We start from the raw sequence: 22,393 nt of genomic DNA, 5'->3' as shown, positions 1-22,393 counted from the left end.
TACCAGTGGAAGAGTACCTACACTTTAACGTGGCTTCGGAGAGACGAGGTGTTCCTTGCGAGTCTTCCAATTACTGAGAGGTGAAGATTATGTTTGACGCAGACTGAATTATTTCCTGTTCCGGCCGGGTCTGATCCCACGGCCTTTGCTTTTCCACCCACTCGCTTTATCTTTAGACCACTTGTCCCGACACACGATTACTGCTACATCTTACCAAGAAGCTTTTTCCGTGAACGAGTGGATTGGAATGGTTGACAGTCATCTTGTTGGACCTTCGAGTCCACCAGCGCGCTTACTAATTTGGGCAGGTGGAGTTGGACTAGCCAGCATGGTCAGTGAGCTTAGCTTAGGCCTCTTAATTAAATAACAAATTAGTTTGTTTTGGAGGGGGGTTGGTGGGCTATCAGAATGTAGTGTAGATTACACCATTTCCACAGATCTGACATGATTATCCGAACCTGTGCTTTGTGACAAGAAACAGAACCTACCATGTTCGGCAGAACTGCCAATCTATAAAGCATCCTTTATGAACCTCAGAGCACTTACGTGAACACATGTTGAGGCTTCAGTCCAATGTAGCCTTAACAACACGTAATTGTGTGTAACTATACACATTCGTACTCAGAATGCATGGAACTTTCATGCAGTCAATTCACAAATGAGACACGACAAATTAAGTTTTTCTTGTAAAACGATATACTTCGTGTGACGTGCGATGCCTCAAATTTTGTCATGTCTGAAACAGGTTATAAATTTTGGTGTCCTGTAAAACTTATAGCAGCGACGATAGCATTTTGAAACCAGCGGAAAACGTGTTCCGAGAATGAATTAATTTACTCCACAAAATGTCACTGCTTGTAACAAATAGGATTTGTTCGTCGAGTGAATTTTACGTTTCCGTTGTACCGGGTGATCAAAAAGTCAGTATAAATTTGAAAACTGAATAAATCACGGAATAATGTAGATAGATAGGTACAAATTGACACACGTGCTTGGAATGACATGGGGTTTTATTAGAACCGAAAAAATACGGAAGTTCAAATAATGTCCGACAGATGGCGCTTCTTTTGATCAGAATAGCAATAATTAGCATAACAAAGTAAGACAAAGCAAAGATGATGTTCGTTACAGGAAACGCTCAATAGGTCCCCCGTCATTCGTCAACAACAGCTGTAATCGAGGAATAATGTTGTGAACAGCACTGTAAAGCATGTCCGGAATTATGGTGAGGCACTGGCGTCGGATGTTGTCTTTCAGCATCCCTAGAGATGTCGGTCGATCACGATACACTTGCGACTTCAGGTAACCTCAAAGCCAATAATCGCACGGACTGAGTTCTGGGAACCTGGGAGGCCAAGCATGACGGAAGTGGCGGCTGAGCACACGATCATCACCAAACGACGCGCGCAAGAGATCTTTCACGCGTCTAGCAATATGGGATGGAGCGCCATCCTGCATGCCGGACTGTGTGGCAAAGTGGTTCTAGGCGCTACAGTCTGGACCCGCGCGACCGCTACGGTCGCAGGTACAAATCCTGCCTCGGGCATGGATGTGTGTGATGTCCTTAGGTTAGTTAAGTTAAAGTAGTTCTAAGTTTTAGGGGACTGATGATGTCAGCAGTTAAGTCCCTTAGTGCTCAGAGCCATTTGAGCCAATTTTGAGCCATCTTGCATAAACATCGTACTTTCCAGCAGGTGTTTATCAGCCAAGCCGGGGAAGATATTCTATAACATATTGGCGTACCTCTCACCCGTTACGGTAGCAGTTACAAAACCAGAATCACGCATTTCCTCGAAGAAAAAAGGCCCAATAACGGTAGATGTGGTAAATCCAAACCATACCGTGACTTTCTCGTCGTGTAATGGAGTTTCCAGGACAGTTCTAGGATTTTCAAATGGTTCAAATGGCTCTGAGCACTATGGGACTCAACGGCTGAGGTCATTAGTCCCCTAGAACTTAGAACTAGTTAAACCTAACTAACCTAAGGACATCACAAACATCCATGTCCGAGGCAGGATTCGAACCTGCGACCGTAGCGGTCTTGCGGTTCCAGACTGCAGCGCCTTTAACCGCACGGCCACTTCGGCCGCCCTAGGATTTTCGGTAGCCCAAATTCTGCAGTTGTGGGCGTTGACAGACCCTCGGAGCGTGAAATGAGCTTCGTCGGTCCGCAACACTTTACTCAACCAATCGTCATCTTCCGCCATCTTTTGAAACGCCCACGCCGCAAATGCCCTCCGCTTCGATAAATCGCCAGGTAACAGTTCATGATGCCGGTGTATTTTGTACGGATAGCATCGGAGGGTACGCCTAAGTGCCAATCAAACAGTAGTGTATGGAGTGCAGGTGCGACGTGCGACTGCACGAGCTCTGACTTCCCCGTGCATAGACGAACCCGCTACAGTCTCCATTTCTTCCTGGACTGTCTCAGCAGCATTACGTCTTGTGCTCGGTCGGCCACTACGGGGTCCATCGTCTAAACAACCCATAGATTCGAAACTTCGAAATCATTCTCGCCACAGCTGCATTTGTCAACGGACCTTTACCCGTTCGAACCCCTTCCTATAGCGGTAGTATCGTAACGCTGAACTACCACATTCCCGATTCTGATAATACAGCCTCACTAAAAGCACCTTTTCAGGTAATGTCAACATGCTGCGAATGCTGGCGCATCTGATTCTCTCTCTTTTTTTTTTCCTTTACTGATTTTCAATTCCCCCAGAAGGATTCTCTCTCTCGTTGCAGCTCCTTTTATACACGATTGTCATACGCAGTCGCTGACGTTTCGCTGTCCAGCGCCATCTGTCGGACATTTTGCGCACTTTCTTTTGTTCTAATAAAACCCAATGTCATTCCAAGTCTGTATGTCAATTTTTACCTCTCTACTTACATTATTCCTTGGTTTATTAAGTTTTCAAATTTATACTGACTTTTAGATCACCCGGCACACGCTACATAATACACTAAGTGTCGCGTTGGCAAAAATGGTTGGAATGAAACTGGAGCAAACCCAGAAGAAAATAATCTACAGCGTTGAGTTTAACAGCTCAGACAGAAAGAATGTCGATACGGCACGTAGAAATTCTGTGTAAACCTCTTGAACGCTAAAAACTTTATTTATGAAGCGTTTCCAGTAATTATCGTCACATAATATGTACCTAGGAAAGCTCAGACAAATGATCAGTACAAGAAAAGACGTTATTTTGAGACGTCGTATGACAGACTGCTGGCATGCTACGTCTCAGAATAACATCTTTTGCAAATACGCCTAACGACTGTGGCACATGACATTGTACGTTTCCTTATATTGCTCACTTTTATGAGCTTTCTTGAGCTATTTTATCAGATGATGACTGCTCGAATCACGTAATTAATAAAGTTTTTAGCTATCAAGACGTTTCCATGTAGTTGCCACATGCCAAATCGCGATGATCGCATACCTTACAAATGTGGATATTTCCACACCTTACCCTCCCTCCCCGTATGACACTTGGTAGCACCCAGCGCTATTTGTAACTAAGATTTTCAATCTAACAAATTAGTGCTCCACTCACCTCCTTCATTGGGGATGACGTCAGGGTTGTCCTCGGTGGTGACGGTGGCTGGCGTCTGTGGGGGCGGCTCCTTCTGGCTGGCGGCAGCCCGCAAGCGCGCTCTGCGCATGCGCAGCGCCAGTAGGAGGGCTGGGATACCGACCAGCAGCAGTGCCACCAGCACCCCTGCCAACAGCAGCGCCTCCACCGGCACCGGAGGCTCCTCTTCTGCACAACGTAAACAACAACACCCGACTCAACAACAATAACCAACCAGTAACTCCTCGTCCAGGGACCCAGTACATAAACACTGTGCTGTAATGGTGACGACGCCATTCCAGTGGTGCCAACAACAACAGTCAAACTTCCAGGAGCCCGGCATACGAATACTGTGCTGTGGTAGTTACAGCAGCGGCTATGTGTAGCGACACTGCCCGACACATACAAGGAGCGGACAAAAATATGGGGACGCCTCATAAACGACTCATCACCATGCCCAATAAAGTGTAGGAAGACTTTTGGGATTCAAAACAGATTCCAGTCGTCTCGCAATGGATAAATACAGGTTCTGTACGGTTTCCAATTGACTCTTATACCATTCTACCGGAAAAATAGTGGCAACTTCAAGTAACGATGATGGAAGCAGATAACGATCATACCCTTTTCTCAAAAGTAACTCACAAAGACTATAGAATATTGTGATGTAAAAATTTATCCTCATGTTCGCAAAACCAGTCCTGCACGATGTGACCTGGTGAGCAGTGACCCCGTCATCTTGGAACACTGCCCAAAAATTTGAGAAAAAAATATCATACATTGGGATGGAACTGATCAGCGAAGACGATCACGTAAAGCCTTGCAAGGAAGGAGACCTTGAAGGAGAACCATGAGGTCCATGGAATACCATGACATCACTGCACAAATAATCACCAAACCCAGGAACGTTTCACTCCTGGCAGAAACCACCACGCATCGTACACTTGGGACGGCGTACGTCACACGTAAACTTAGTCAGAAATGGGAAACGCTTTGAAACAAGACTCATTCGACCACATGAGTTTCTTCCATAGCACCGTCCGCCCAGATAGCTGAGTGGTAAGCCTGAAGGATTGCCGTCCTGCGGGTCCGGGTTCGATTCCCGGCTGGGTAGGAGATTTTCTCCGCTCAGCGACTGGGTGTTGTCTTGTCTTCATCAACATTTCATCCCCATCGGGCTCGCAGGTCGCCCAATGTGGCGTCGAATGTACTAAGACCTGCACCAATGCGGCCGGACCTGCCTCGCAAGGGATCTCCAGGCCAATGACACCGAACGCTCATTTCCATTTTTCCATAGCACAACAGCTAAGGCTTTATGACTTCAGGATTTCGTTTCCTGGTTACGGTAATTTGTATCAATGATGTGTCGATTTGGAATTCCATATTGCTCACAATTTCCACTTTATGAAAGTCAGTACCTCTTGTTTCCGTGCTGAGAGGGCTTGCAAGTGCTACATTTAATTCTGCAGTGACTTTTGCAGCTGTTCGATCTCTGTTTTTCCTGAGAATTCTCTTCAATGACCGTGTGTCGCATTATGACTCAGCGGATGATGTTTTTCCGCATTCCCTGTATGCGGTGGACATCTTCGATACTCTGCCTCCTGAAACACCAGACACTCCGAGTTGGGTTGGGTTGTTTGGGGGGTGAGACCAGACAGCGAGGTCATCGGTGTCATCGGATTAGGGAAGGACGGGGAAGGAAGTCGGCCGTGGCCTTTTAAAGGAACCATCCCAGCATTTGCCTGCAGCGACTTAGGAAATCACGGAACACCTAAATCAGAATGGCCAGACGCGGGATTTAACCGTCGGCCTACCGAATGCGAGTCCAGTGTGCTAGCCACTGCGGCACCTCGCTCGGCAGACACTTCAGATGCTGGCACCATACGAGCACCAATAATTCTCCCACGCTCGAATCCACTTACCTGCGACATGATGTACTCACAACTATCAGAGAACACTGTTCTGTCCATGACTTGCAATGACGTTCGTGGTCAAATGCAACGGCGCCACGAACAGACTTGGCTACATCGACATTCATATTCAAGCACGCTTCTCTGGCGGTGTTTCAAATTTTGTCCAACCCCTGTATTTCTCCCTGTTTTTTCCCTGCACTGCCCCAGCCAGGAACACAGGCACCGCGGCCGTGGAGTCTTGAAAGCGAGTTAGACGCATAGCAACTGCCGTTATGACCTCCTGCAAGAGGAGCACAGGTTTTCACCTCGCGGTCCAGTTGGAAGTGTCGGGGAATGTGGTGGGCACCACAAAGGCGATGATGTACGATCAATTCCGAATATTGTCACCATCTGTAATGAAGCTACTAGGAATGCTCCATCTGAGAAAGGCTTAAGGAAGTTAAGTCATGTCAGCTGGTGCAGTTAAATATTATCCTTTGTTATTGGAACTATGTTCCTGGGTTAACTGGTAATAATAGGAAGAGTATCTCTATTTCATGACAGATATTTTCTTGCTGAATGGAATTGTACCGATTGTTTTCATTTACTGTTAATCATAAATAATGAGACACCAATTTCACATTGTAAAATTATTATTCTGTTCAAGAGCTTTGTCTGTGATAAAACTTTTCTGGTTATAATCTTTGAAGTATATTTTATTCGTGTGTTAATTTACAGTCAATTTGATGTTACATCTTTAGTGTTCTTCGGTAAATGTGTACGTATTCATCCCAGTCGTAGTACTCGCACATCGTTCGGTACCCACGTTGTACATGTTCCACGAATCTGAGAATCTGAAATTCAGCTTACGTACAAGACAAAATCATCATTTTCGATGGAATGTTCATTAGCATTTTCTTAAATCTTGTGCCTGTTCACAAAGAAATGCGACGGCGGGATGACCGATGTGCACTCCAGGCAGATTTGATTTACTTCTTCATTAGTTATATGATCTACCCACCGGAATTTATTCTGAACTGTTTATTGTCCAAGTTTCATATCCATATGAAGCTAAACTCTCTATAAGCTAAATGCTTTCAGGAATTGCTTCCCGACACAAAAATTCATAGAGGCAACTTGTTTATATTTTTAAGAGGAACCTTTCTTGCTCTTGTAAATATGTTTTTATACCCTCTTCTGCCAGTTTCTAGCTCCACACTGTCAAGTACTACGGATGTTTCAGCTCCTTTTCTTTGAGGCAACACATCCTATAATTTTCCAAATTATCATTGTGGAAATATTATATTCATGTTAATTAAAAAGTGGTAAATATAAATCTGGATAGAAAAACCCGTTTCTCCTGAAAGTGAATCCACTCTCCTAATAATAATGATTCAACGCTTGTTCCCATCCCAGCTTTACTGACAAGTGACGATCCTCTATTCTGGATACATTACTGTTCATTAATTTGTGGATGATATCAAGGTTCTCACTGATGATGACTGTTGTGTTTCATATTTCATCTCCTGATAGCTAGGGATACTAACTAGAAATTCTGAGTTCTTCGGTATGAACAGGCTTTCGTACAGAGAAATTTTTATTAGTGAATAATAACAAGAAAGACCATGTAATAGCTTCAACAACGTGTTTTAAAATATAAAGGAAAGTAAACACTAATTAACATTCCAACTGTGACTTAAAAACATCTAAATCCTTCCATCCTGAGTCATTCGTGTGGAAGTGTGAGGGATACATTGCTTGTAGAACATAGAACGCAGTTCCAGCCTAACAATCTTACGCATTTCAGTTTGTTTTTTCTGTAGCGGATGGCAGGTCTCACGTGAAAATAGGCGTAGAATATAGCTGGCCCGTTCAAAATATGATAAACATGAGCAAAGTGGTTCCTGTGTAGCCTATATACAGGTTTACATTTCCTTCATTATGAACATTCACTATGTTGACGCTATTTCGGTGTCAACATTCATCATTAATATATGGAATATACTGGACTGTCGCTATCTTATCAAAAACTCCCTTAAAATGGACTACGTTTCTTCACTGCAAAGGGACTCGTACATCTTAAATTAAAGTATAATTAAGTTTTTATTGACAGCGGTTTTGTAACAGCTACGTTGTGGATTATCTACATCTGCATTTATACTCCGCAAGCCACCCAACGGTGTGTGGCGGAGGGCACTTTACGTGCCACTGTCATTACCTCCCTTTCCTCTTCCAGGCGCATATGGTTCGCGGGAAGAACGAGTGCTGGAAAGCCTCCATAAGCGCTCTAATCTCTCTAATTTTACATTCGTGATCTCCTCGGGAGGTATAAGTAGGGGGAGCAATATATTCAATACCTCATCCAGAAACACACCCTCTCGAAACATGGACAGTAAGCTACCCCGCGATGCAGAGCGCCTCTCTTGCAGAGTCTGCCACTTACGTTTGCTAAACATCTCCGTAACGCTATCACGTTTTCCGAATAACCCTGTGACGAAACGAGCCGCTCTTCTTTGGATTTTCTCTACCTCCACTGTCAACCCAACCTGGTACAGATCCCACACTGATGAGCAATACTCAGGTATAGGTCGAACGAGTGTTTTGAAAGCTACCTCCTTTGTTGATGGACTACATTTTCTAGGGACTCTCCAAATGAATCTCAACCTGGCACCCGCCTTACCAACAATTAATTTTATATGATCATTCCACTTCAAATTGTTCCGTACCCATACTCCCAGATATTTTACAGATGTAACTGCTACCAGTGTTTGTTCCGCTATCATATAATCATACAATAAAGGATCCTTCTTTCTATGTAATCGCAAAACATTACACTTGTGTATGTTAAGGGTCAGTTGCTACTCCCTGCACCAAGTGCCTATCCGCTGCAGATCTTCCTGCATTTCGCTGCAATTTTCTAATGCTGCAACTTCTCTGTATACTACAGCATCATCCGCGAAAAGCCACATGGAACTTGCGACACTATCTACTAGGTCATTTATATATATTGTGAAAAGCAAAGGTCCCATAAAACTCCCCTGTGGCACGGCAGAAGTAACTTTAACGTCTGTAGACGTCTCTCCATTGAGAACAGCATGCTGTGTTCTGTTTGCTAAAAACTCTTCAATCCAGCCACACAGCTGGTCTGAAATTCCGTAGGCTCTTACTTTGTTTATCAGGCAACAGTGCGGATCTGTATTGAACGCCTTCCGGAAGTCAAGGAAAATGACATCTACCTGGGAGCCTGTATCTAATATTTTTTGGGACTCATGAACAAATAAAGCGAGTTGGGTCTCACACAATCGCTGTTTCCGGAATCCATGTTAATTCCTATAGAGTAGATTCTGGGTTTTCAGAAATGACATGATACGCGAGCAAAAAACATGTTCTAAAGTTATAGCTTAGTTAAAGGAAATGCTACGTATGGCAGTCAATTCTTGAGCGGTGTTGGTAATTCATGAAGTCTATTTCGTTCTGAAATCGGCTAGTAACGATGTCTTTTTCCCCTACATGCATTTCCTTAAGATCCCCTGACTGTGGACTTCGTAGTAGACTGCAGAAATCGTACGGTCTACCACCTTAGCCGGAATCGTTAATGTCCACATTTACGCGTATACTCTACATGCCACAATGCGGTGCATTACGTCTAGTCGTTCCATTTTCTATTCCCCAAACAAATGGAACGAGGGAAACTGATTATGTATGTGCTTCAATCGTGTTCCTTAGACGACATGTAAAATGCTGTGGAAGGAATTACGTCGAATTTGAACATTATTGATCCAGTGGGAATATCATGGAACATAATGAAATTTAATGAAAATTTTACCAACAAATGGGCCTGTAAGCGTATTAACATAAACGGAGTTGGCTACAAATTATAGATGAATCGCAATACGACATCTATGGTTTGAGTTGCGCATTGCACAGTCTGTGCTATCCATTGCTCGGCGAAAGTTCGGCAGTCAACATTTGCGGCACTGTTAGTTAGGTAAGCACATCCACAGCGGCAAGGTCGGACCACATCGGGTGGCAAAAATCGGTTATTAATTGCCCGGCGGCCAAAAACCACATTCAAAGCTAAATGACGTCGGTTTTTAATTGCCACCGTTTTCTGGCGCAAGTTGAAATCGAGAAACAGCATGTTCCACAACAGACTGGAATGTCTCAGGAGTCACGTTCAGAATGCATTATGCATTGTCTCTACAGCAGCCGCTTCACTGGGTGTGCAACGCATGAAGAAGCGCCATTTCGCATAAAAATGATTGTACCCACACATTGTTGAAGGGTTAGAATGACTTTGGTACGCAAAAGACTCTCATAGCGGTTATGAATGACATGTAACATAACCCACAGGACTTATCCCCTCGAAAAAATACGGGCTTGGATAAATGATGCCGTCGACCCGCAGCGCACAGTCACCTTTGCAGAACAAAGTGGTACCGGTTGATGTGCGTGTGGACGGTCCGTCGCTCACGTTCTGCAGTCATCTATATTGACATGTCCTTGAAGTTTGTAAATGGTCTCTGTCTGTGCACAGAATGTTCCTTGGTCGTTCATTGTCCTATTCCATATCAACAAGAAAATCCAGAGCGAACGTTTGTCTTGCTGGCAGGTCAGCAGCAAGCAACTCCTCAACATGGGTGATTTTGTATGGGTAGCAGTGCAAAATGTGTCGTAGGATTTTATGAACGGTGCTCGCAAGAATGTCCAACGTCTGGGCGATTCCCCGTGCACTGTATGTTTGCACATCAATCGACGTCTTGTTCAGTGTTGTCGCCACAACTTCGGCAGACGTCTGATCAACTGCTTTCCGTCCTCATCCACATACTGCAAAAGAACCTGTCTTTTAGATTTTTGCAATCATTTTCTCTAGAGACCTAGCGAGGTGGCTCAGTGGTTAGCAGACTACATTCGCATTCGGGAGAACGATGTTTAAAATCCGCGCAAGACAATCCTGATCAAGGTTTTCCGTCATTTCCCTAAATTGCTTCAGGTAAATGTTGGGATGATGCCTTTGAGAGGGCACGGCCGATTTCCTTCCCAGTCCTTCCCTAAACCGAGTTTGTGCTCCGTCTCTAATGACTTCGTTGTCGACGGGACGTTAAACTCTAATCTCCTCGACTATTTCCCATTTTCTCTAGGTCCTAGAGTGTCTGGAACTTCTGCGAGGCTACCAGCGCACAGCCATTGTTCTTGTGAAAGAGCTTCATCAGTAGCGCTCAATCATTCACAGAGACTGTCATTTTGGGCGTCTCGGACGAAACTGAAGAACAGCCCTGTACCATTTTTTTTATTGGCGTGCTTAATCTGACGCTTACACCGCCATTTGTTAGTCAAATTTAATTTGTTCCATGACTATTCTCCCTGCTTCAGTTACATGCTGTTCAAATTTGGCGTTGTTCTGTGCAGTGGTTCTCTTTCTTCAGCGTTTTGAAACTGGAATTTTAATTACCGTCACCCTGTATGTTGGTGACAGCAGCAACGTTCTGAAGTCTGTCGCCAATGTCTGATCTCTAAACTTTCTCAACATCATTACGCGAAAAGGGAGTCTTCCCATCTGAGTCCACGTAATATCAGAGAAGTAAACGAATAACGCAAGTTTACTCAGCGGCACTGGACCAGGAAGAAGGCGGATCGCACCGGTGTTGTCAGGGAAGAATAGCATTAAGATTTAAGTATTTGAGGGAAAAGACGACCGTAAGTATCATCAGTTCTATGAACATGTCTTGCCAATGAACTGAGTCAAATTACAAACCTCTATTTTCGTATTTCGTGACTGTTAGGTGTGGACGTTCAATGTGACAGGCTCTCAGGGTGCCACCCAGACAGTGAACCAAACGGAAATCAAGACCTCACTTATACTCAGATCACAGTCGGTAACCAGTGCTGGTTCGCCCTTAAATAATCTCATTGCTACCATCTTCCGTTAGATATTTCTTTGAGGACTGGAAAAATAATCCAGTTTGTATCAGAAATTTTAGGAAAATCCAGCAGCACCAGAATGCTAAGGCCTCCTCAGTTGTCGAACTGAGGAAAGCTTGTTCGAAATAAAATTTATTATTGGAATAGTTAGGGCATGTAAACGAAGCTAATTTCTCTTCCAATATTTTGTAAGAGTGGTCAGTGAATCAACTCATCACTACCTCAAATGAAATTTTTCTAGTATAATGTAGTGTAAAGAGTACTGTGTAATTTACACTGCACTACAAAGACAACAGTGTAGACAGTACTAACTTGATAGCAGTTGCCAGATGTCAAGATCAAAGCGGCAAAGTGCACAATAGCACCTTAACAGGTCAGGAGCCGACCTCTGTACTAGCAGCATAAGGCAAACAGATCGTTTGTGTGTTTACTTTACATGCTTCTACGTGGAAGTGAGTCACTCATTTAGATTTGTTTGTGTGCATTTTTAGTGTAAACGTTAATTTTTCGCGTGTTGGTATAGTGTAGTTTCCCATCGTATTTAGTGTGGTTATGGACTGTGAAAGTTGTGTTGGGATGCCAGATGAGTTTGGTCACATCTCCATGCAGTAATAGCTTCGATCAAGCAGCCTGAGGCTGTTTCCAGTTGCCATCACTGTGGCACACCAGGTGTGGGGATCCAAATAACGTCCAGCGTATCCCTCGTGCCTGATTGATCCACTACTGTGGTCCGCCCAGTTACGGCCCGCATCGGTATTGATAGCTCAGCCGTGGGAGGTCGTTTCAAGATGTAGCAGGCAGTCAAAGACTGCAACTGATAAAGACCCTGAAACCGCTGTAGTCACTTGCCCTGTTTCAGAAGAAGTATCTCGGCGTGGATGGTTTAGGCATACAGGGGCAATTAGCCCAGATGTTGAATAGTAGCTTCCTGATGCGGAGAGGATCAACCTACTGCAGGTGGTGGCTCAAGACGGTACTAACAATGTGTGTCGCTTTGGACCGAAAGAGATTATCTCTGGTTTCGGACAGCTAGCTGAAGTTGTAAAGATTGTCAGTCTTGCTAGCGAGATGACGGCATGGCCCCCAGTCTGCAGCTTCGGCTGGTACAAAACCTAGTGGGAGTCTGATTTAGAAGGTTCTGCAGCAATGTAGACTACAGTTTGTTTCACTTACACCATAGGGTGGTGGGTTATCGGGTTCTACTTAACAGGTCAACGGTGCATTACAAACATGAAGCGGCTGCACGAGTACCAGGTGCCCTGTGGAGTGGACTGTACGGTTTTTTAGATTAAATGGTAACGGAAGTGTAAAAATAGGGGATCAGTCTCAAAGGGTGCTGTTGAAACACAGGATGAGGGTACACCTAGAACACATTGGTATTAGAATTACAGTTGTAAATTGTCGTAGCTGTGTTGGTAAATAACCACAACTCCAAACACGAGTAGAACATAGTGAGGCAGAAACCGTTATAGGCACTGAAAAGTAGCTGAAGCTGCAGGTAAGTTTAGTAGACATTTTTACCAAGAACCCTATGGTGTTGATAAAGGGTAGATTGAATTCTGTTCGTGGTGGCGTACTTGTTGCTATTAGTAGTAATTTATCTCGTAGTGAAATTGAAGTAGAGAGCTGCTGCGAGCTGGTATTGGTAGAGGTTATACTCGACAACCGGGTTCCTTTTACCGAACGCCTGACTCAGATTATGTAATTGCTGAAGCGTTCAAGGAAAATTCGAGTCTCACCTCGAATAGGTACACAACGCATATAGTTATAGTCAGTGGCGACTGCGATCTACCTCTGTAAGTTGGTGAAAATACATCTTTGAAGCCGGCAGTAGACATAAAACATGAAAGTTTTACTAAAAGCATTCTCAGAAAATTATTTTCAGCAGTTATTGAAACAGCCCACTCGAAGTATAAATTGCTGCTTTAACGAAATTCACATCTTAGTAACAAATAGTCATGCGTTAATAGGGAGCACCATGAGGGCTACAGGGACTAGTGGACACAAGATAGTTGTAGGGGGAATGAATATTTTCTTAATAACTTCACTTATGTCTTGACACATTTTTATTTTTCGTCAACCTTTACACGTTTCGACTTCCTGACATTTTCTAAGGCAGTGATATGTCAGTCATATAAAAACATTGTATCACTTCAATATTCTTGAGAACGAGACAAATGCAAACTGCTACCAATTGAAAATTTTGGCTTCTAGTTTTCACTTGGTAGCAGTTTGCCCCTGTCCCGTGCTCGAGAATGTTGACGTGATATAATGTATCTAACGTTTTATGTGACTGACATAGCATTGCCTTTGAAAATGACCGAAAGTCGAAAGGCGTAAAGCTGGTAAAAAATAAAAGTGTGGCCATGACATACGTGAAGTTATTAAATGTGTATTCATATCGCCGCGTCGTCTCACAGCATTTTCATGCAAACTGCAGCAGACTGAACATTGTGGCATCCAAAACCATCAAAAGTAAACGGAAATTATATATCTATTTATAAAAGCAGATAAAAATTCACTTGGCGCATTCCTAAGGGATAGTCCCCATATCTTCCAAATTAACGATGTAAGTGTAGACCTGATGTGGCTTAAATTGAAAGAAACTGTATGTGACGGCAGCTGAGAAATTTATACTAAAAGAGGCAAAAGTAATCTCCCACGGTTCACAAAACACTGTCGCAAAAGCAACGGAAGCACCATACGAAATTTGAGAGAACCTAAAACTTCCAAGATGTTTTGCAGAAGGTCGGAATTTAGCGTCCACTTCCATGCAAGATACTGTTATTAGTTTTCAAAACTCTGTCTCGAAATTTGGCAGAAAATCCTAAGCGATTCTATTCGTATATAACGGACGCCGGTGGCAACATACAGTCACTACTTTCAATGAGTGGTGACAGTACCACTAACGGGGAGCTACTGAAACCACGCCTGTCAGTCTCAAACTGAGACATCATCATCCTGGTGACTCCGAAGGCGAGGATGGATATTGCAGCAGCAGTCATATCTCCGAAATCTATTTGAACCATGGCAAGAAAACAAACGTAAGGTCGACGATGCGACGATGGAAGACGAGGTGACTAGAAAAAAGATGACAAGTATAGATACGACAGACAGATGGTAAAGGTACCGGCCATGATCTGATCATGGAAACTTTAACTCGGATGGTCGAAGGGACATTCGAACTCCTCTCCTCCAATACCACCTTACTTTGTGTGGCAGATGGTATTCCCGCGCCGGCCACCGTGGCCGAGCTGTTGTAGGGGCTTCAGTCCGGAACCATGCGGCTGCTACGGTCGCAGGTTCGAATCATGCCTCGGGCATGGATGTGTGTGATGTTAGATAGGTTTAAATAGCTCTAAGTCTAGGGGACTGATCTTAGATGTAGAGTCATTTGAACCATTTGGTATTCCCGCTACCACTGTTTTTACGTTTTAGTAGCACCAAGAGTGGTATTTGGCAGCCAGTTCTCCAAAGGTAACAAATTACTTCTGGGCTTTTGTGTCGGATTCTTCGGCCGATGTTCTTTTGACGATTTTCCGGACTTTTCGCCAGTACGAGTGGCTGGCGTTGTCAAAATTCAATCCTGCATGGTTATAAGCGGGCCAGAGTCATCGATCTTGCGACTGCAGATTATACACTGTCCAGTACAATTAAAGGTCGAATCCCCGTAATTGTCTCCAATTGCGACACAGAAGTTAGAAGTTTGGTTCAAAATTGCAAGCAACCATTTCGATAACCCTTAGATTTCGCATGACCGAAAGCATGTGCTAGAACAGCAGCCGAACACCGTTCAGATGAATGGGCGTCGATGTCTTTGTACAGGTATATTTCTAAAGTTCTCAACAAAGGTACGTGGGTGACACCGAAGGTATTGCCAAATTGAGGTCTTAGACCGATCAGTTGCCATTTAATCCGTGCAAGTGCGAATACCGCCCCCCGCCATAAAACCCCTCCAACCCAACCCCCCTGCGCAGCTCACCCCGTCGTAGGTTCGAGGATTGCCTCGCGCATGCGTGTGTGTGTTGTCCTTAGCGTAAGTTAGTTTAAGTTAGATTAAATAGCTTAGGGACCGATCACCTCAGCAGCTTGGTCCCATAACACCATACCACAAATTTCAAAAAAAAATTTTCAAACCCTCCCCCCCCCCCCCCCCCACCATTACCAGCGATAACGCCACAGGAGGGCTAAAGAACAATGAGCACGTTTTTCTGCTTCATATCACGTTCGAATTTCGTCGTATGGTTTTGAATGGTCCCTAGTGGTTCCACCCTGTACACCAGAGCGGTTTCACTGACGCCCTTTATGCCACCTCCTGAGGCCTTCTCTTGTCGATTCTGAGTGGCGCGTGTCTCAAAAGTTTTCTTCGACGGCCCACAAGAAAATTATGTGAATTCAACGCTTAGTGTCGCGGTTCTGACCTCCATTACAGAAGCAGCAAAAGAAGGGGTGAAGTGTGTATAAGAAGGAATGTGAGGATATACCATCGTGTGACACTTCCACGGTGGCGTTGGGCATAATTGTGGTGTAGTCTAACGCCGCAAATGAATTTCTGAGCTCTGGTCTTTGATTCATACGTGTCGACTTGATGCTGTTTAAAGAGGGTCCGAGCCCGAGGGTGATGTCTCAGAGCTCCTCTTTTTACACCATGAGACAGGGAGGTCGTAGGAACCTTTGAGCCAAACTTCAAACCAATGAAGTGGCCGTTTAATTATGTTGCTCAGTGTATGTACCTGTCGCACCAGCGTCCGAGGACTTCTCTGTGGTCATTACCGCTGTCATCCCCTTGCTATCTTGGTAGGTCAGAACAATCTAGCTTCGGGTGAAGAACCCGAGACTAAAGTAAACAAGCAAGTTGCCGAGAAGTGGCCAAGAGAATCTCAGCAATTTTGTAATCCTGAAGATGTTGCACCTTCCCTGTTGAACTTGCGCATGTTGCTTGGAAGGAAGGACACTCGATAAACCTACAAACCTCCGCGTGAGCTCAAATTTCTGTGATTTCTTCATTGTGGTCGTTTCACGAGACGTATGTGGGATGAAGTAATATGTTTGAAAACTTTTCTTGGAAAGAACGCTCGCAAAATGTCAGCCGTAAACCTTTCCGTGACATACAACGCTTATCTGGCAACATCTGCCACCGAGGTTTGGTGACCACATCCGTAACTCTCTCACGTTCATGTTGTATGAATATATGCCAAGGTACAGAGGGGCTGTACCTCGATAAAGCGATTCAGTTCTTCTATGTAAGAGGACACAATACGGCCAGTAATTGAATGCAAGTTCTCGTGGGCTGTTTGGAACAGAAACGATGAATACCAACTGCTTACGGAATAGATAATAAATTTGATATGTTGTGTACGAAAATCCCTGTTGCATCGTCTGCGACCTCCTAATCCCTAATTAATCTCACAATGTACACCGAATATATTTTACCCGTGGCTGTCTTCTCCAGAAGGATAACGGCTGTTTATGGCTATTGGCTGCAGCCTCCCTATCTGGTATCGACAGCGAACCGTTTGTTCCACGCATTATCGGGGCGGTGGCGCATTGTGCACTACCTTACGACGTGGCACAAAGCCATAGCTGATAATCCTGGATTCGTTTAATTCTCATAACTTCAGTTCTAAACAAAAGCACAGTTAATAGCTTGCAGCTATAGTCACCCAGTTCAGAGACTCAAGTAGTTAAGTGCTGGAGATTATACGCAGTTGGAAGCGGAGCCGTTAAATGGCGAACAACGCATGGCCGAATACCATGAACTTTAACTCTGCTGCTGTCGCTTTGCATGCTTAAAGCACATTTTTCTGGTGTAGTGATGAAATACAGGTTATCGGGAGGAATGATATCACAAAACTGTAGCCTACATTAATATCTGTTATGTGCTAACTTCTATCGGCTGTTTTCTATTTGTTACTGCAGTCATTTGTTTGGGGATAAGACTTTGAAGGGGTTATAGAACTAATCCTTCCAAGCGATGAAATGTAAATCAACAAATGAGGCTGCGTCAATACAGAATTCCTGTTGGATTTTATGGTTCAAATGGCTCTGAGCACTATGGGACTCAACTTCTGAGGCCATTAGTCCCCTAGAACTTAGAACTAGTTAAACCTAACTAACCTAAGGACATCACAAACATCCATGCCCGAGGCAGGATTCGAACCTGCGACCGTAGCGGTCTTGCGGTTCCAGACTGCAGCGCCTTTAACCGCACGGCCACTTCGGCCGGCTGTTGGATTTTATATTTAAGTCTATGAGAAATGATGTTTTTGTAAGCTGCATTAATTTTATCTTCTCTCACAGTGAAAATTTCTTATTCACCGACAAATCACACATTAATTCACGTCTCTGTAATATAATAATCGGAATTACAAAATGCTGAATAATATTGATGTTTAAACAGTACATGGTTCGTGGACACTTTGTAAGTAGAAATATATTAGCGCTCAAAAAAACTGTACCATTCCAAAATGCAGGACTTGTTTTAAGATCTACTACTGTTGTCGTATTACATATTTTTCTCAAATGGTACTTCTCAAATAATAGATCACATACACTGCCGTACCGCAGAAGTGACTGAAACCGAAACCCTTAATGTTAGCCAACGTAGTCAAATTGGAGTACGTAATCTACTTTGCAAAATACTTCCTAATTTATGGTTCACGTGGCTCTGAACACTATGCGACTTACCATCTGAGTTCATCAGTCCCCTAGAACATAGAGCTACTTAAACCTAACCACCCTAAGGACATCACACACATCCATGCCCGAGGCAGGATTCGAACCTACGACCGTAGTGGTCGCGCGGTTCCAGACTGAAGCGCCTAGAACCGCTCGGCCACTCCGGCCAGCCGCAATTTATGTCTTCACTGCAATGGTTGAACGTATAACGTTTACTTATTTCTACGCTTATGAATCATCATCAGATATAAAATCATAGAAAAGACAAAAAATTAAAAGCCGCGCCGAGTGGCCGCGTGATTTGAGGCGCCATGTCACGCACTGCGTGGGCTCTCTCGCCGGAGGTTAGAGTCCTCTCTCGGGCATGGATGTGTGTATTGTTCTTAGCATAAGTTAGTTTAAGTTACTTTAAGGAGTTAGTAAATCTACCGACCGATGACCTCAGCAGTTTGGTTCCTTAGGAATTCACACAAATTTACGCACAAGAAATTAAAAGTAGACAGATAAAGATAAATATAAGATGTATACCCAGTATCTCGTTACAACATTAACAAATCGAACAGTAGCTTTGTGCCGATGTTGGTCATTTGACCTCAGATGCCCTGTCTGCTCATTCTTTCTCGCATTTATAAAATGCAACTCTTTTCATCTTCATTGTGGATACTGCCTTCCGACGTTGAATTTCTTCCACTTCGTTAGTTGGGAAAGGAACAAGAACAGTGTCCCAGTGACCTTCGAACGGGAATGAAAAAGATTTGAAAAGTGTTTGAAATTGGGTAAACAGCTTAGCGATTTGTTACTAAAGTTCATAATGGCTTCGCTGCATTTTCAATTTTCATTTGCATAGAGTTCTCCTTCAACACAGAACCCCTCTTAAAAACCTATCTCTTGATAGACGAATTCTACTGCTCTCGCATAAACTTGTGGCCCTTAGGAAGACATGCAGTGAAAGCCTTACTATGCAAATTTGTTCTTTGAATATTTTCGCACATTGCTATTAGTTGCACTGTTGCACTACCTTGCTGTAGAAAATACTATTCAAAATGAGAAAAATGCTCTTCGCCAACATTGCAAAGACTGGACTGCAGCTAGCGTTACTCAGCGTCATTTCGGTAGCTTTGAGTGCGTTATAACCAGGAGAGTGACTGCGGGAGCGATAGAGTCGATTGAATGTACCAAACCAGGCGGTACGCGCATATCGCTGACACAGTGATTCGGCTGCGTGTAGAGTGTGTACAGATAAGCTCCGTTGCCACAGCCAACACGGTACGTCATTTAGGCAACTAATCACTTTACATCCGTACGGCAATGCTGCTGTGGCTCAGTTCTCTTGGTGGTCGGTCGCTCAAAAGTTGTCACCGGCTTATTCACCTAACAGATACAACGCCTTTAGGTGATGATAACCTTGTTTCAGCTCATCCAATAAGGACAACTGCATTCTCTTGGTTGAAAAAAAAAAAGAAAAGAGATGGGCTATATTTTTCATTTGTGTAGTTTCTGTCATTGAGACAGTGAAAGAAGAAACGACGTTTCATTGATGTCGAGTGAAGAAATCATGTCTTCTAGTTAACTAAAAGCTTTGGATAAAGTTTATGAATATGTTCGTACTCATGAAAGCTAATTAAATGTTTTTTTCCAACTTCGGAGAAAATTATAAAAATGAACTTTCTCAAACCTGAAAATTGCAAAAACGAACTTTTTCAAACCTGTCAGTAGGTTCCGACACAGAGTATTATTACCGCTTATTATATAAAATGTCAGTAATTTTCTTTAAGAAGCTGTAGGCGTGGTCTGAGAGTTAGAATCCTGTGACATTTGTGTCATCTATTTATGTAATAATTTTTTTATTATTTCAGCGCAGTATTACATTCAACAGATGATACTGAGGACATTTCACTAAAGCTAAGAAGTGAAAGTCGGAAACTATGTTATGTACGAACAGACAAATGTTTTAAAGACAGGATGGATACTATTACTGATTACTGTTCTAGTGCCTACAGCATTAACGAAATTACAAAAGAGATATTTTCAGCAGCCCTATGGTACTATCTGCAGTCAGGTTTCCTTTCAAACCACATGTCTATTTTTAGGATTAATTTTAGATGTATATTTAAGTTATCAGACATGTAGCATACAATACGTTGTACAAGGAGTACTGCCAGGGCTGGTATCTGCAGGGTGGGGCACTGTCTGTAAGGCACTGATCAGCTTGTAGAGAAGAATTATTTGCTCAGTTGTCGATTATAAAAACTTTATTTATAAATTTGGATCTAGAGACTCCTAAAAAGGCTAGATGTGTGACTGGACAGTGGTCTGTTTAGGAGCCATGGTGGTATCTGTACATCAGCACTGCTTAATATTTATATATTTTACAAATTGCAGTAACTTCTTTGCAATACAGGTTAGCAGCAGGAAAAGCCGTTTGCTAAACCCACTAGACTTCACTGAAACAAATATTCAAATCCCAAAGTAATTAAAAACAACGAATCTTTTAATATTTCAGTGTCAGTACAAACATTATGGAGTACAAGATGTAAAGAGCAGGCGACGTGTGGCAGAATTACTTGTATAAGGAGTAAATAATTCTTGCGGCTACAGCCGTGCAATTGTAAACGCAGCTGTAAACATGGCGAACAGGCTAAATAATGTACGCTCACAAAAGAAACAACAGTGGCAGTGTAATTATTAATGTATCGTCACAGCAGACAATAACATTATCATAAAATAATCTCAATAACGACTCCATTACAGTAATAAAAAACATAGTACCCAATGCCTGAGACTTCTCAAGTGCAACCTGCATCGGTATTCACTCACGCCAAAATAGCATGATTCACGTCAGTTGTCCTTTTAGCTATTCCACAACTTTGATAAACTCTTCCTTGAGTGTCTCGGAGATCCACACAGATGTTGCAAACCAATAGAGCTCTGAGATTTATAACGTCGGTTTCTCAAGCATCCCTTTCCCAAGAAAAGTTACGATTAACTTCATTGATGTGTATATAAGTATATGTTGCAATAATGGGTATTATATTTTCATTCAAGAATACCTTTGTAATATCTATTTCTATCTTTGTTATACGAGCTTTCTTTCAGACCACATAAATGCTTAGTAAGATGACAAACTCTTATTCTAACATTGGCAGGATGTTTACTTTTCCTCCATTGAGCGACTCCATTTTCTTTTCATAGTGGAAATATTTACTTTTAAATTATATTTTTCTGTTATTCAAATTTATCACTTTCTAAAACTTCCTTTTCTGTTCGTGAAACATGACCGTTTTCATCTACACAGTCCTCTGTCTCTAAGTCAGCAGTATCACTGTAGGGATCTTCATAATTCAATCTTGCAACAATTCCAACCATACATCAGAGTCTCTGCTAAACTCTGTCCTAGGTTTTCTTTACCTTTGACATTTAGTCCACAAACTAAAACTATACCGAATATTTACATTTCGTAGATAGGGATTCTAGGTAAAGAGAAAATTAACTGTAATTATTTTAGATTGTCCTGAACGTACGGAAAGTTATATAGAATTTAGAAAAGCAATAAAGTAGCAAACACTAATTTGTTTCAGGATGCAGCAGTGGTGCTCGCAAGGATGACCAGTGTCCTCCAGGCTAAAATAATGTATCATAAGCAATGCAAGTTGAGTAACTGAAACCCGCTGATGGCTGAAACCAACGGTTGATGAGTTAACGGAAAGGTATTGAAAAGATGTGAACTCAATCGAGTCCACTCAGACAAAATAAAGCGGAAAATCATGTGGATGACGAGTTTCATCCAAGCGAACAGTGGAGGGTTAAAGAAATTACACCTTGGGGTAGCCGCGCGCGGTAGCCATGTGGTCTGAGGCGCCTTGCCACGGGTCGTGCGGCTCCCCCCGTCGGAGGTTCGAGTCCTCCCTCGGGAACGGGTGTGAATGTTGTCCTTAGCGTAAGTTAGTTTAAGTTAGATTAAGCAGTGTGAAAGCCTAGGGACCCATGACCTCAGCAGTTTGGTCACATGGGAATTTACCACCACCACCCTTGAGGTACAGTTAATGTGGGGAACTCAACCACAAAAGAGAGCTATAAACTGCTAGTCGAACAATAACAGCCTATAATCAACGTGTAAGCAAGGCTTACACGTCACTTTAAACAGTTTATTTCGAAAAAATCCTGGTACGAGTGGTGGATACAAGATAGCTACATTTAGTGTAAATGATATACTGTAAATGCTATTCTGTGATCACGTGTTTGAGGACTTGAAATTGATGGGTTGGATAGCAGTTACTACTACATTAGAGGGTACATGCAATACCCCTTTTCATGCCTCTACTCCCATTCTGA

The 22,393-nt window shown here is 43.1% G+C and overlaps 1 protein-coding gene across 1 annotated transcript in view; it reads right to left on the bottom strand.

Annotated features, from left to right (window-relative positions):
• Positions 1-22,393, bottom strand: part of LOC124595497 (nephrin-like) — a 720,042-nt gene that overhangs the window by 58,516 nt on the left and 639,133 nt on the right. The window contains exon 12 of the mRNA XM_047134264.1: positions 3,555-3,761. Coding sequence (XP_046990220.1) covers positions 3,555-3,761 — 207 coding nt within the window. The remainder of the gene's footprint in view (positions 1-3,554; positions 3,762-22,393) is intronic.

The sequence above is a fragment of the Schistocerca americana genome, chromosome 1, assembly GCF_021461395.2.
Source record: "Schistocerca americana isolate TAMUIC-IGC-003095 chromosome 1, iqSchAmer2.1, whole genome shotgun sequence".
NCBI lineage: Eukaryota > Metazoa > Arthropoda > Insecta > Orthoptera > Acrididae > Schistocerca > Schistocerca americana.
Note: the sequence above shows the minus strand (reverse complement) of the source record. Positions and strands in the feature narration are given on the sequence as shown.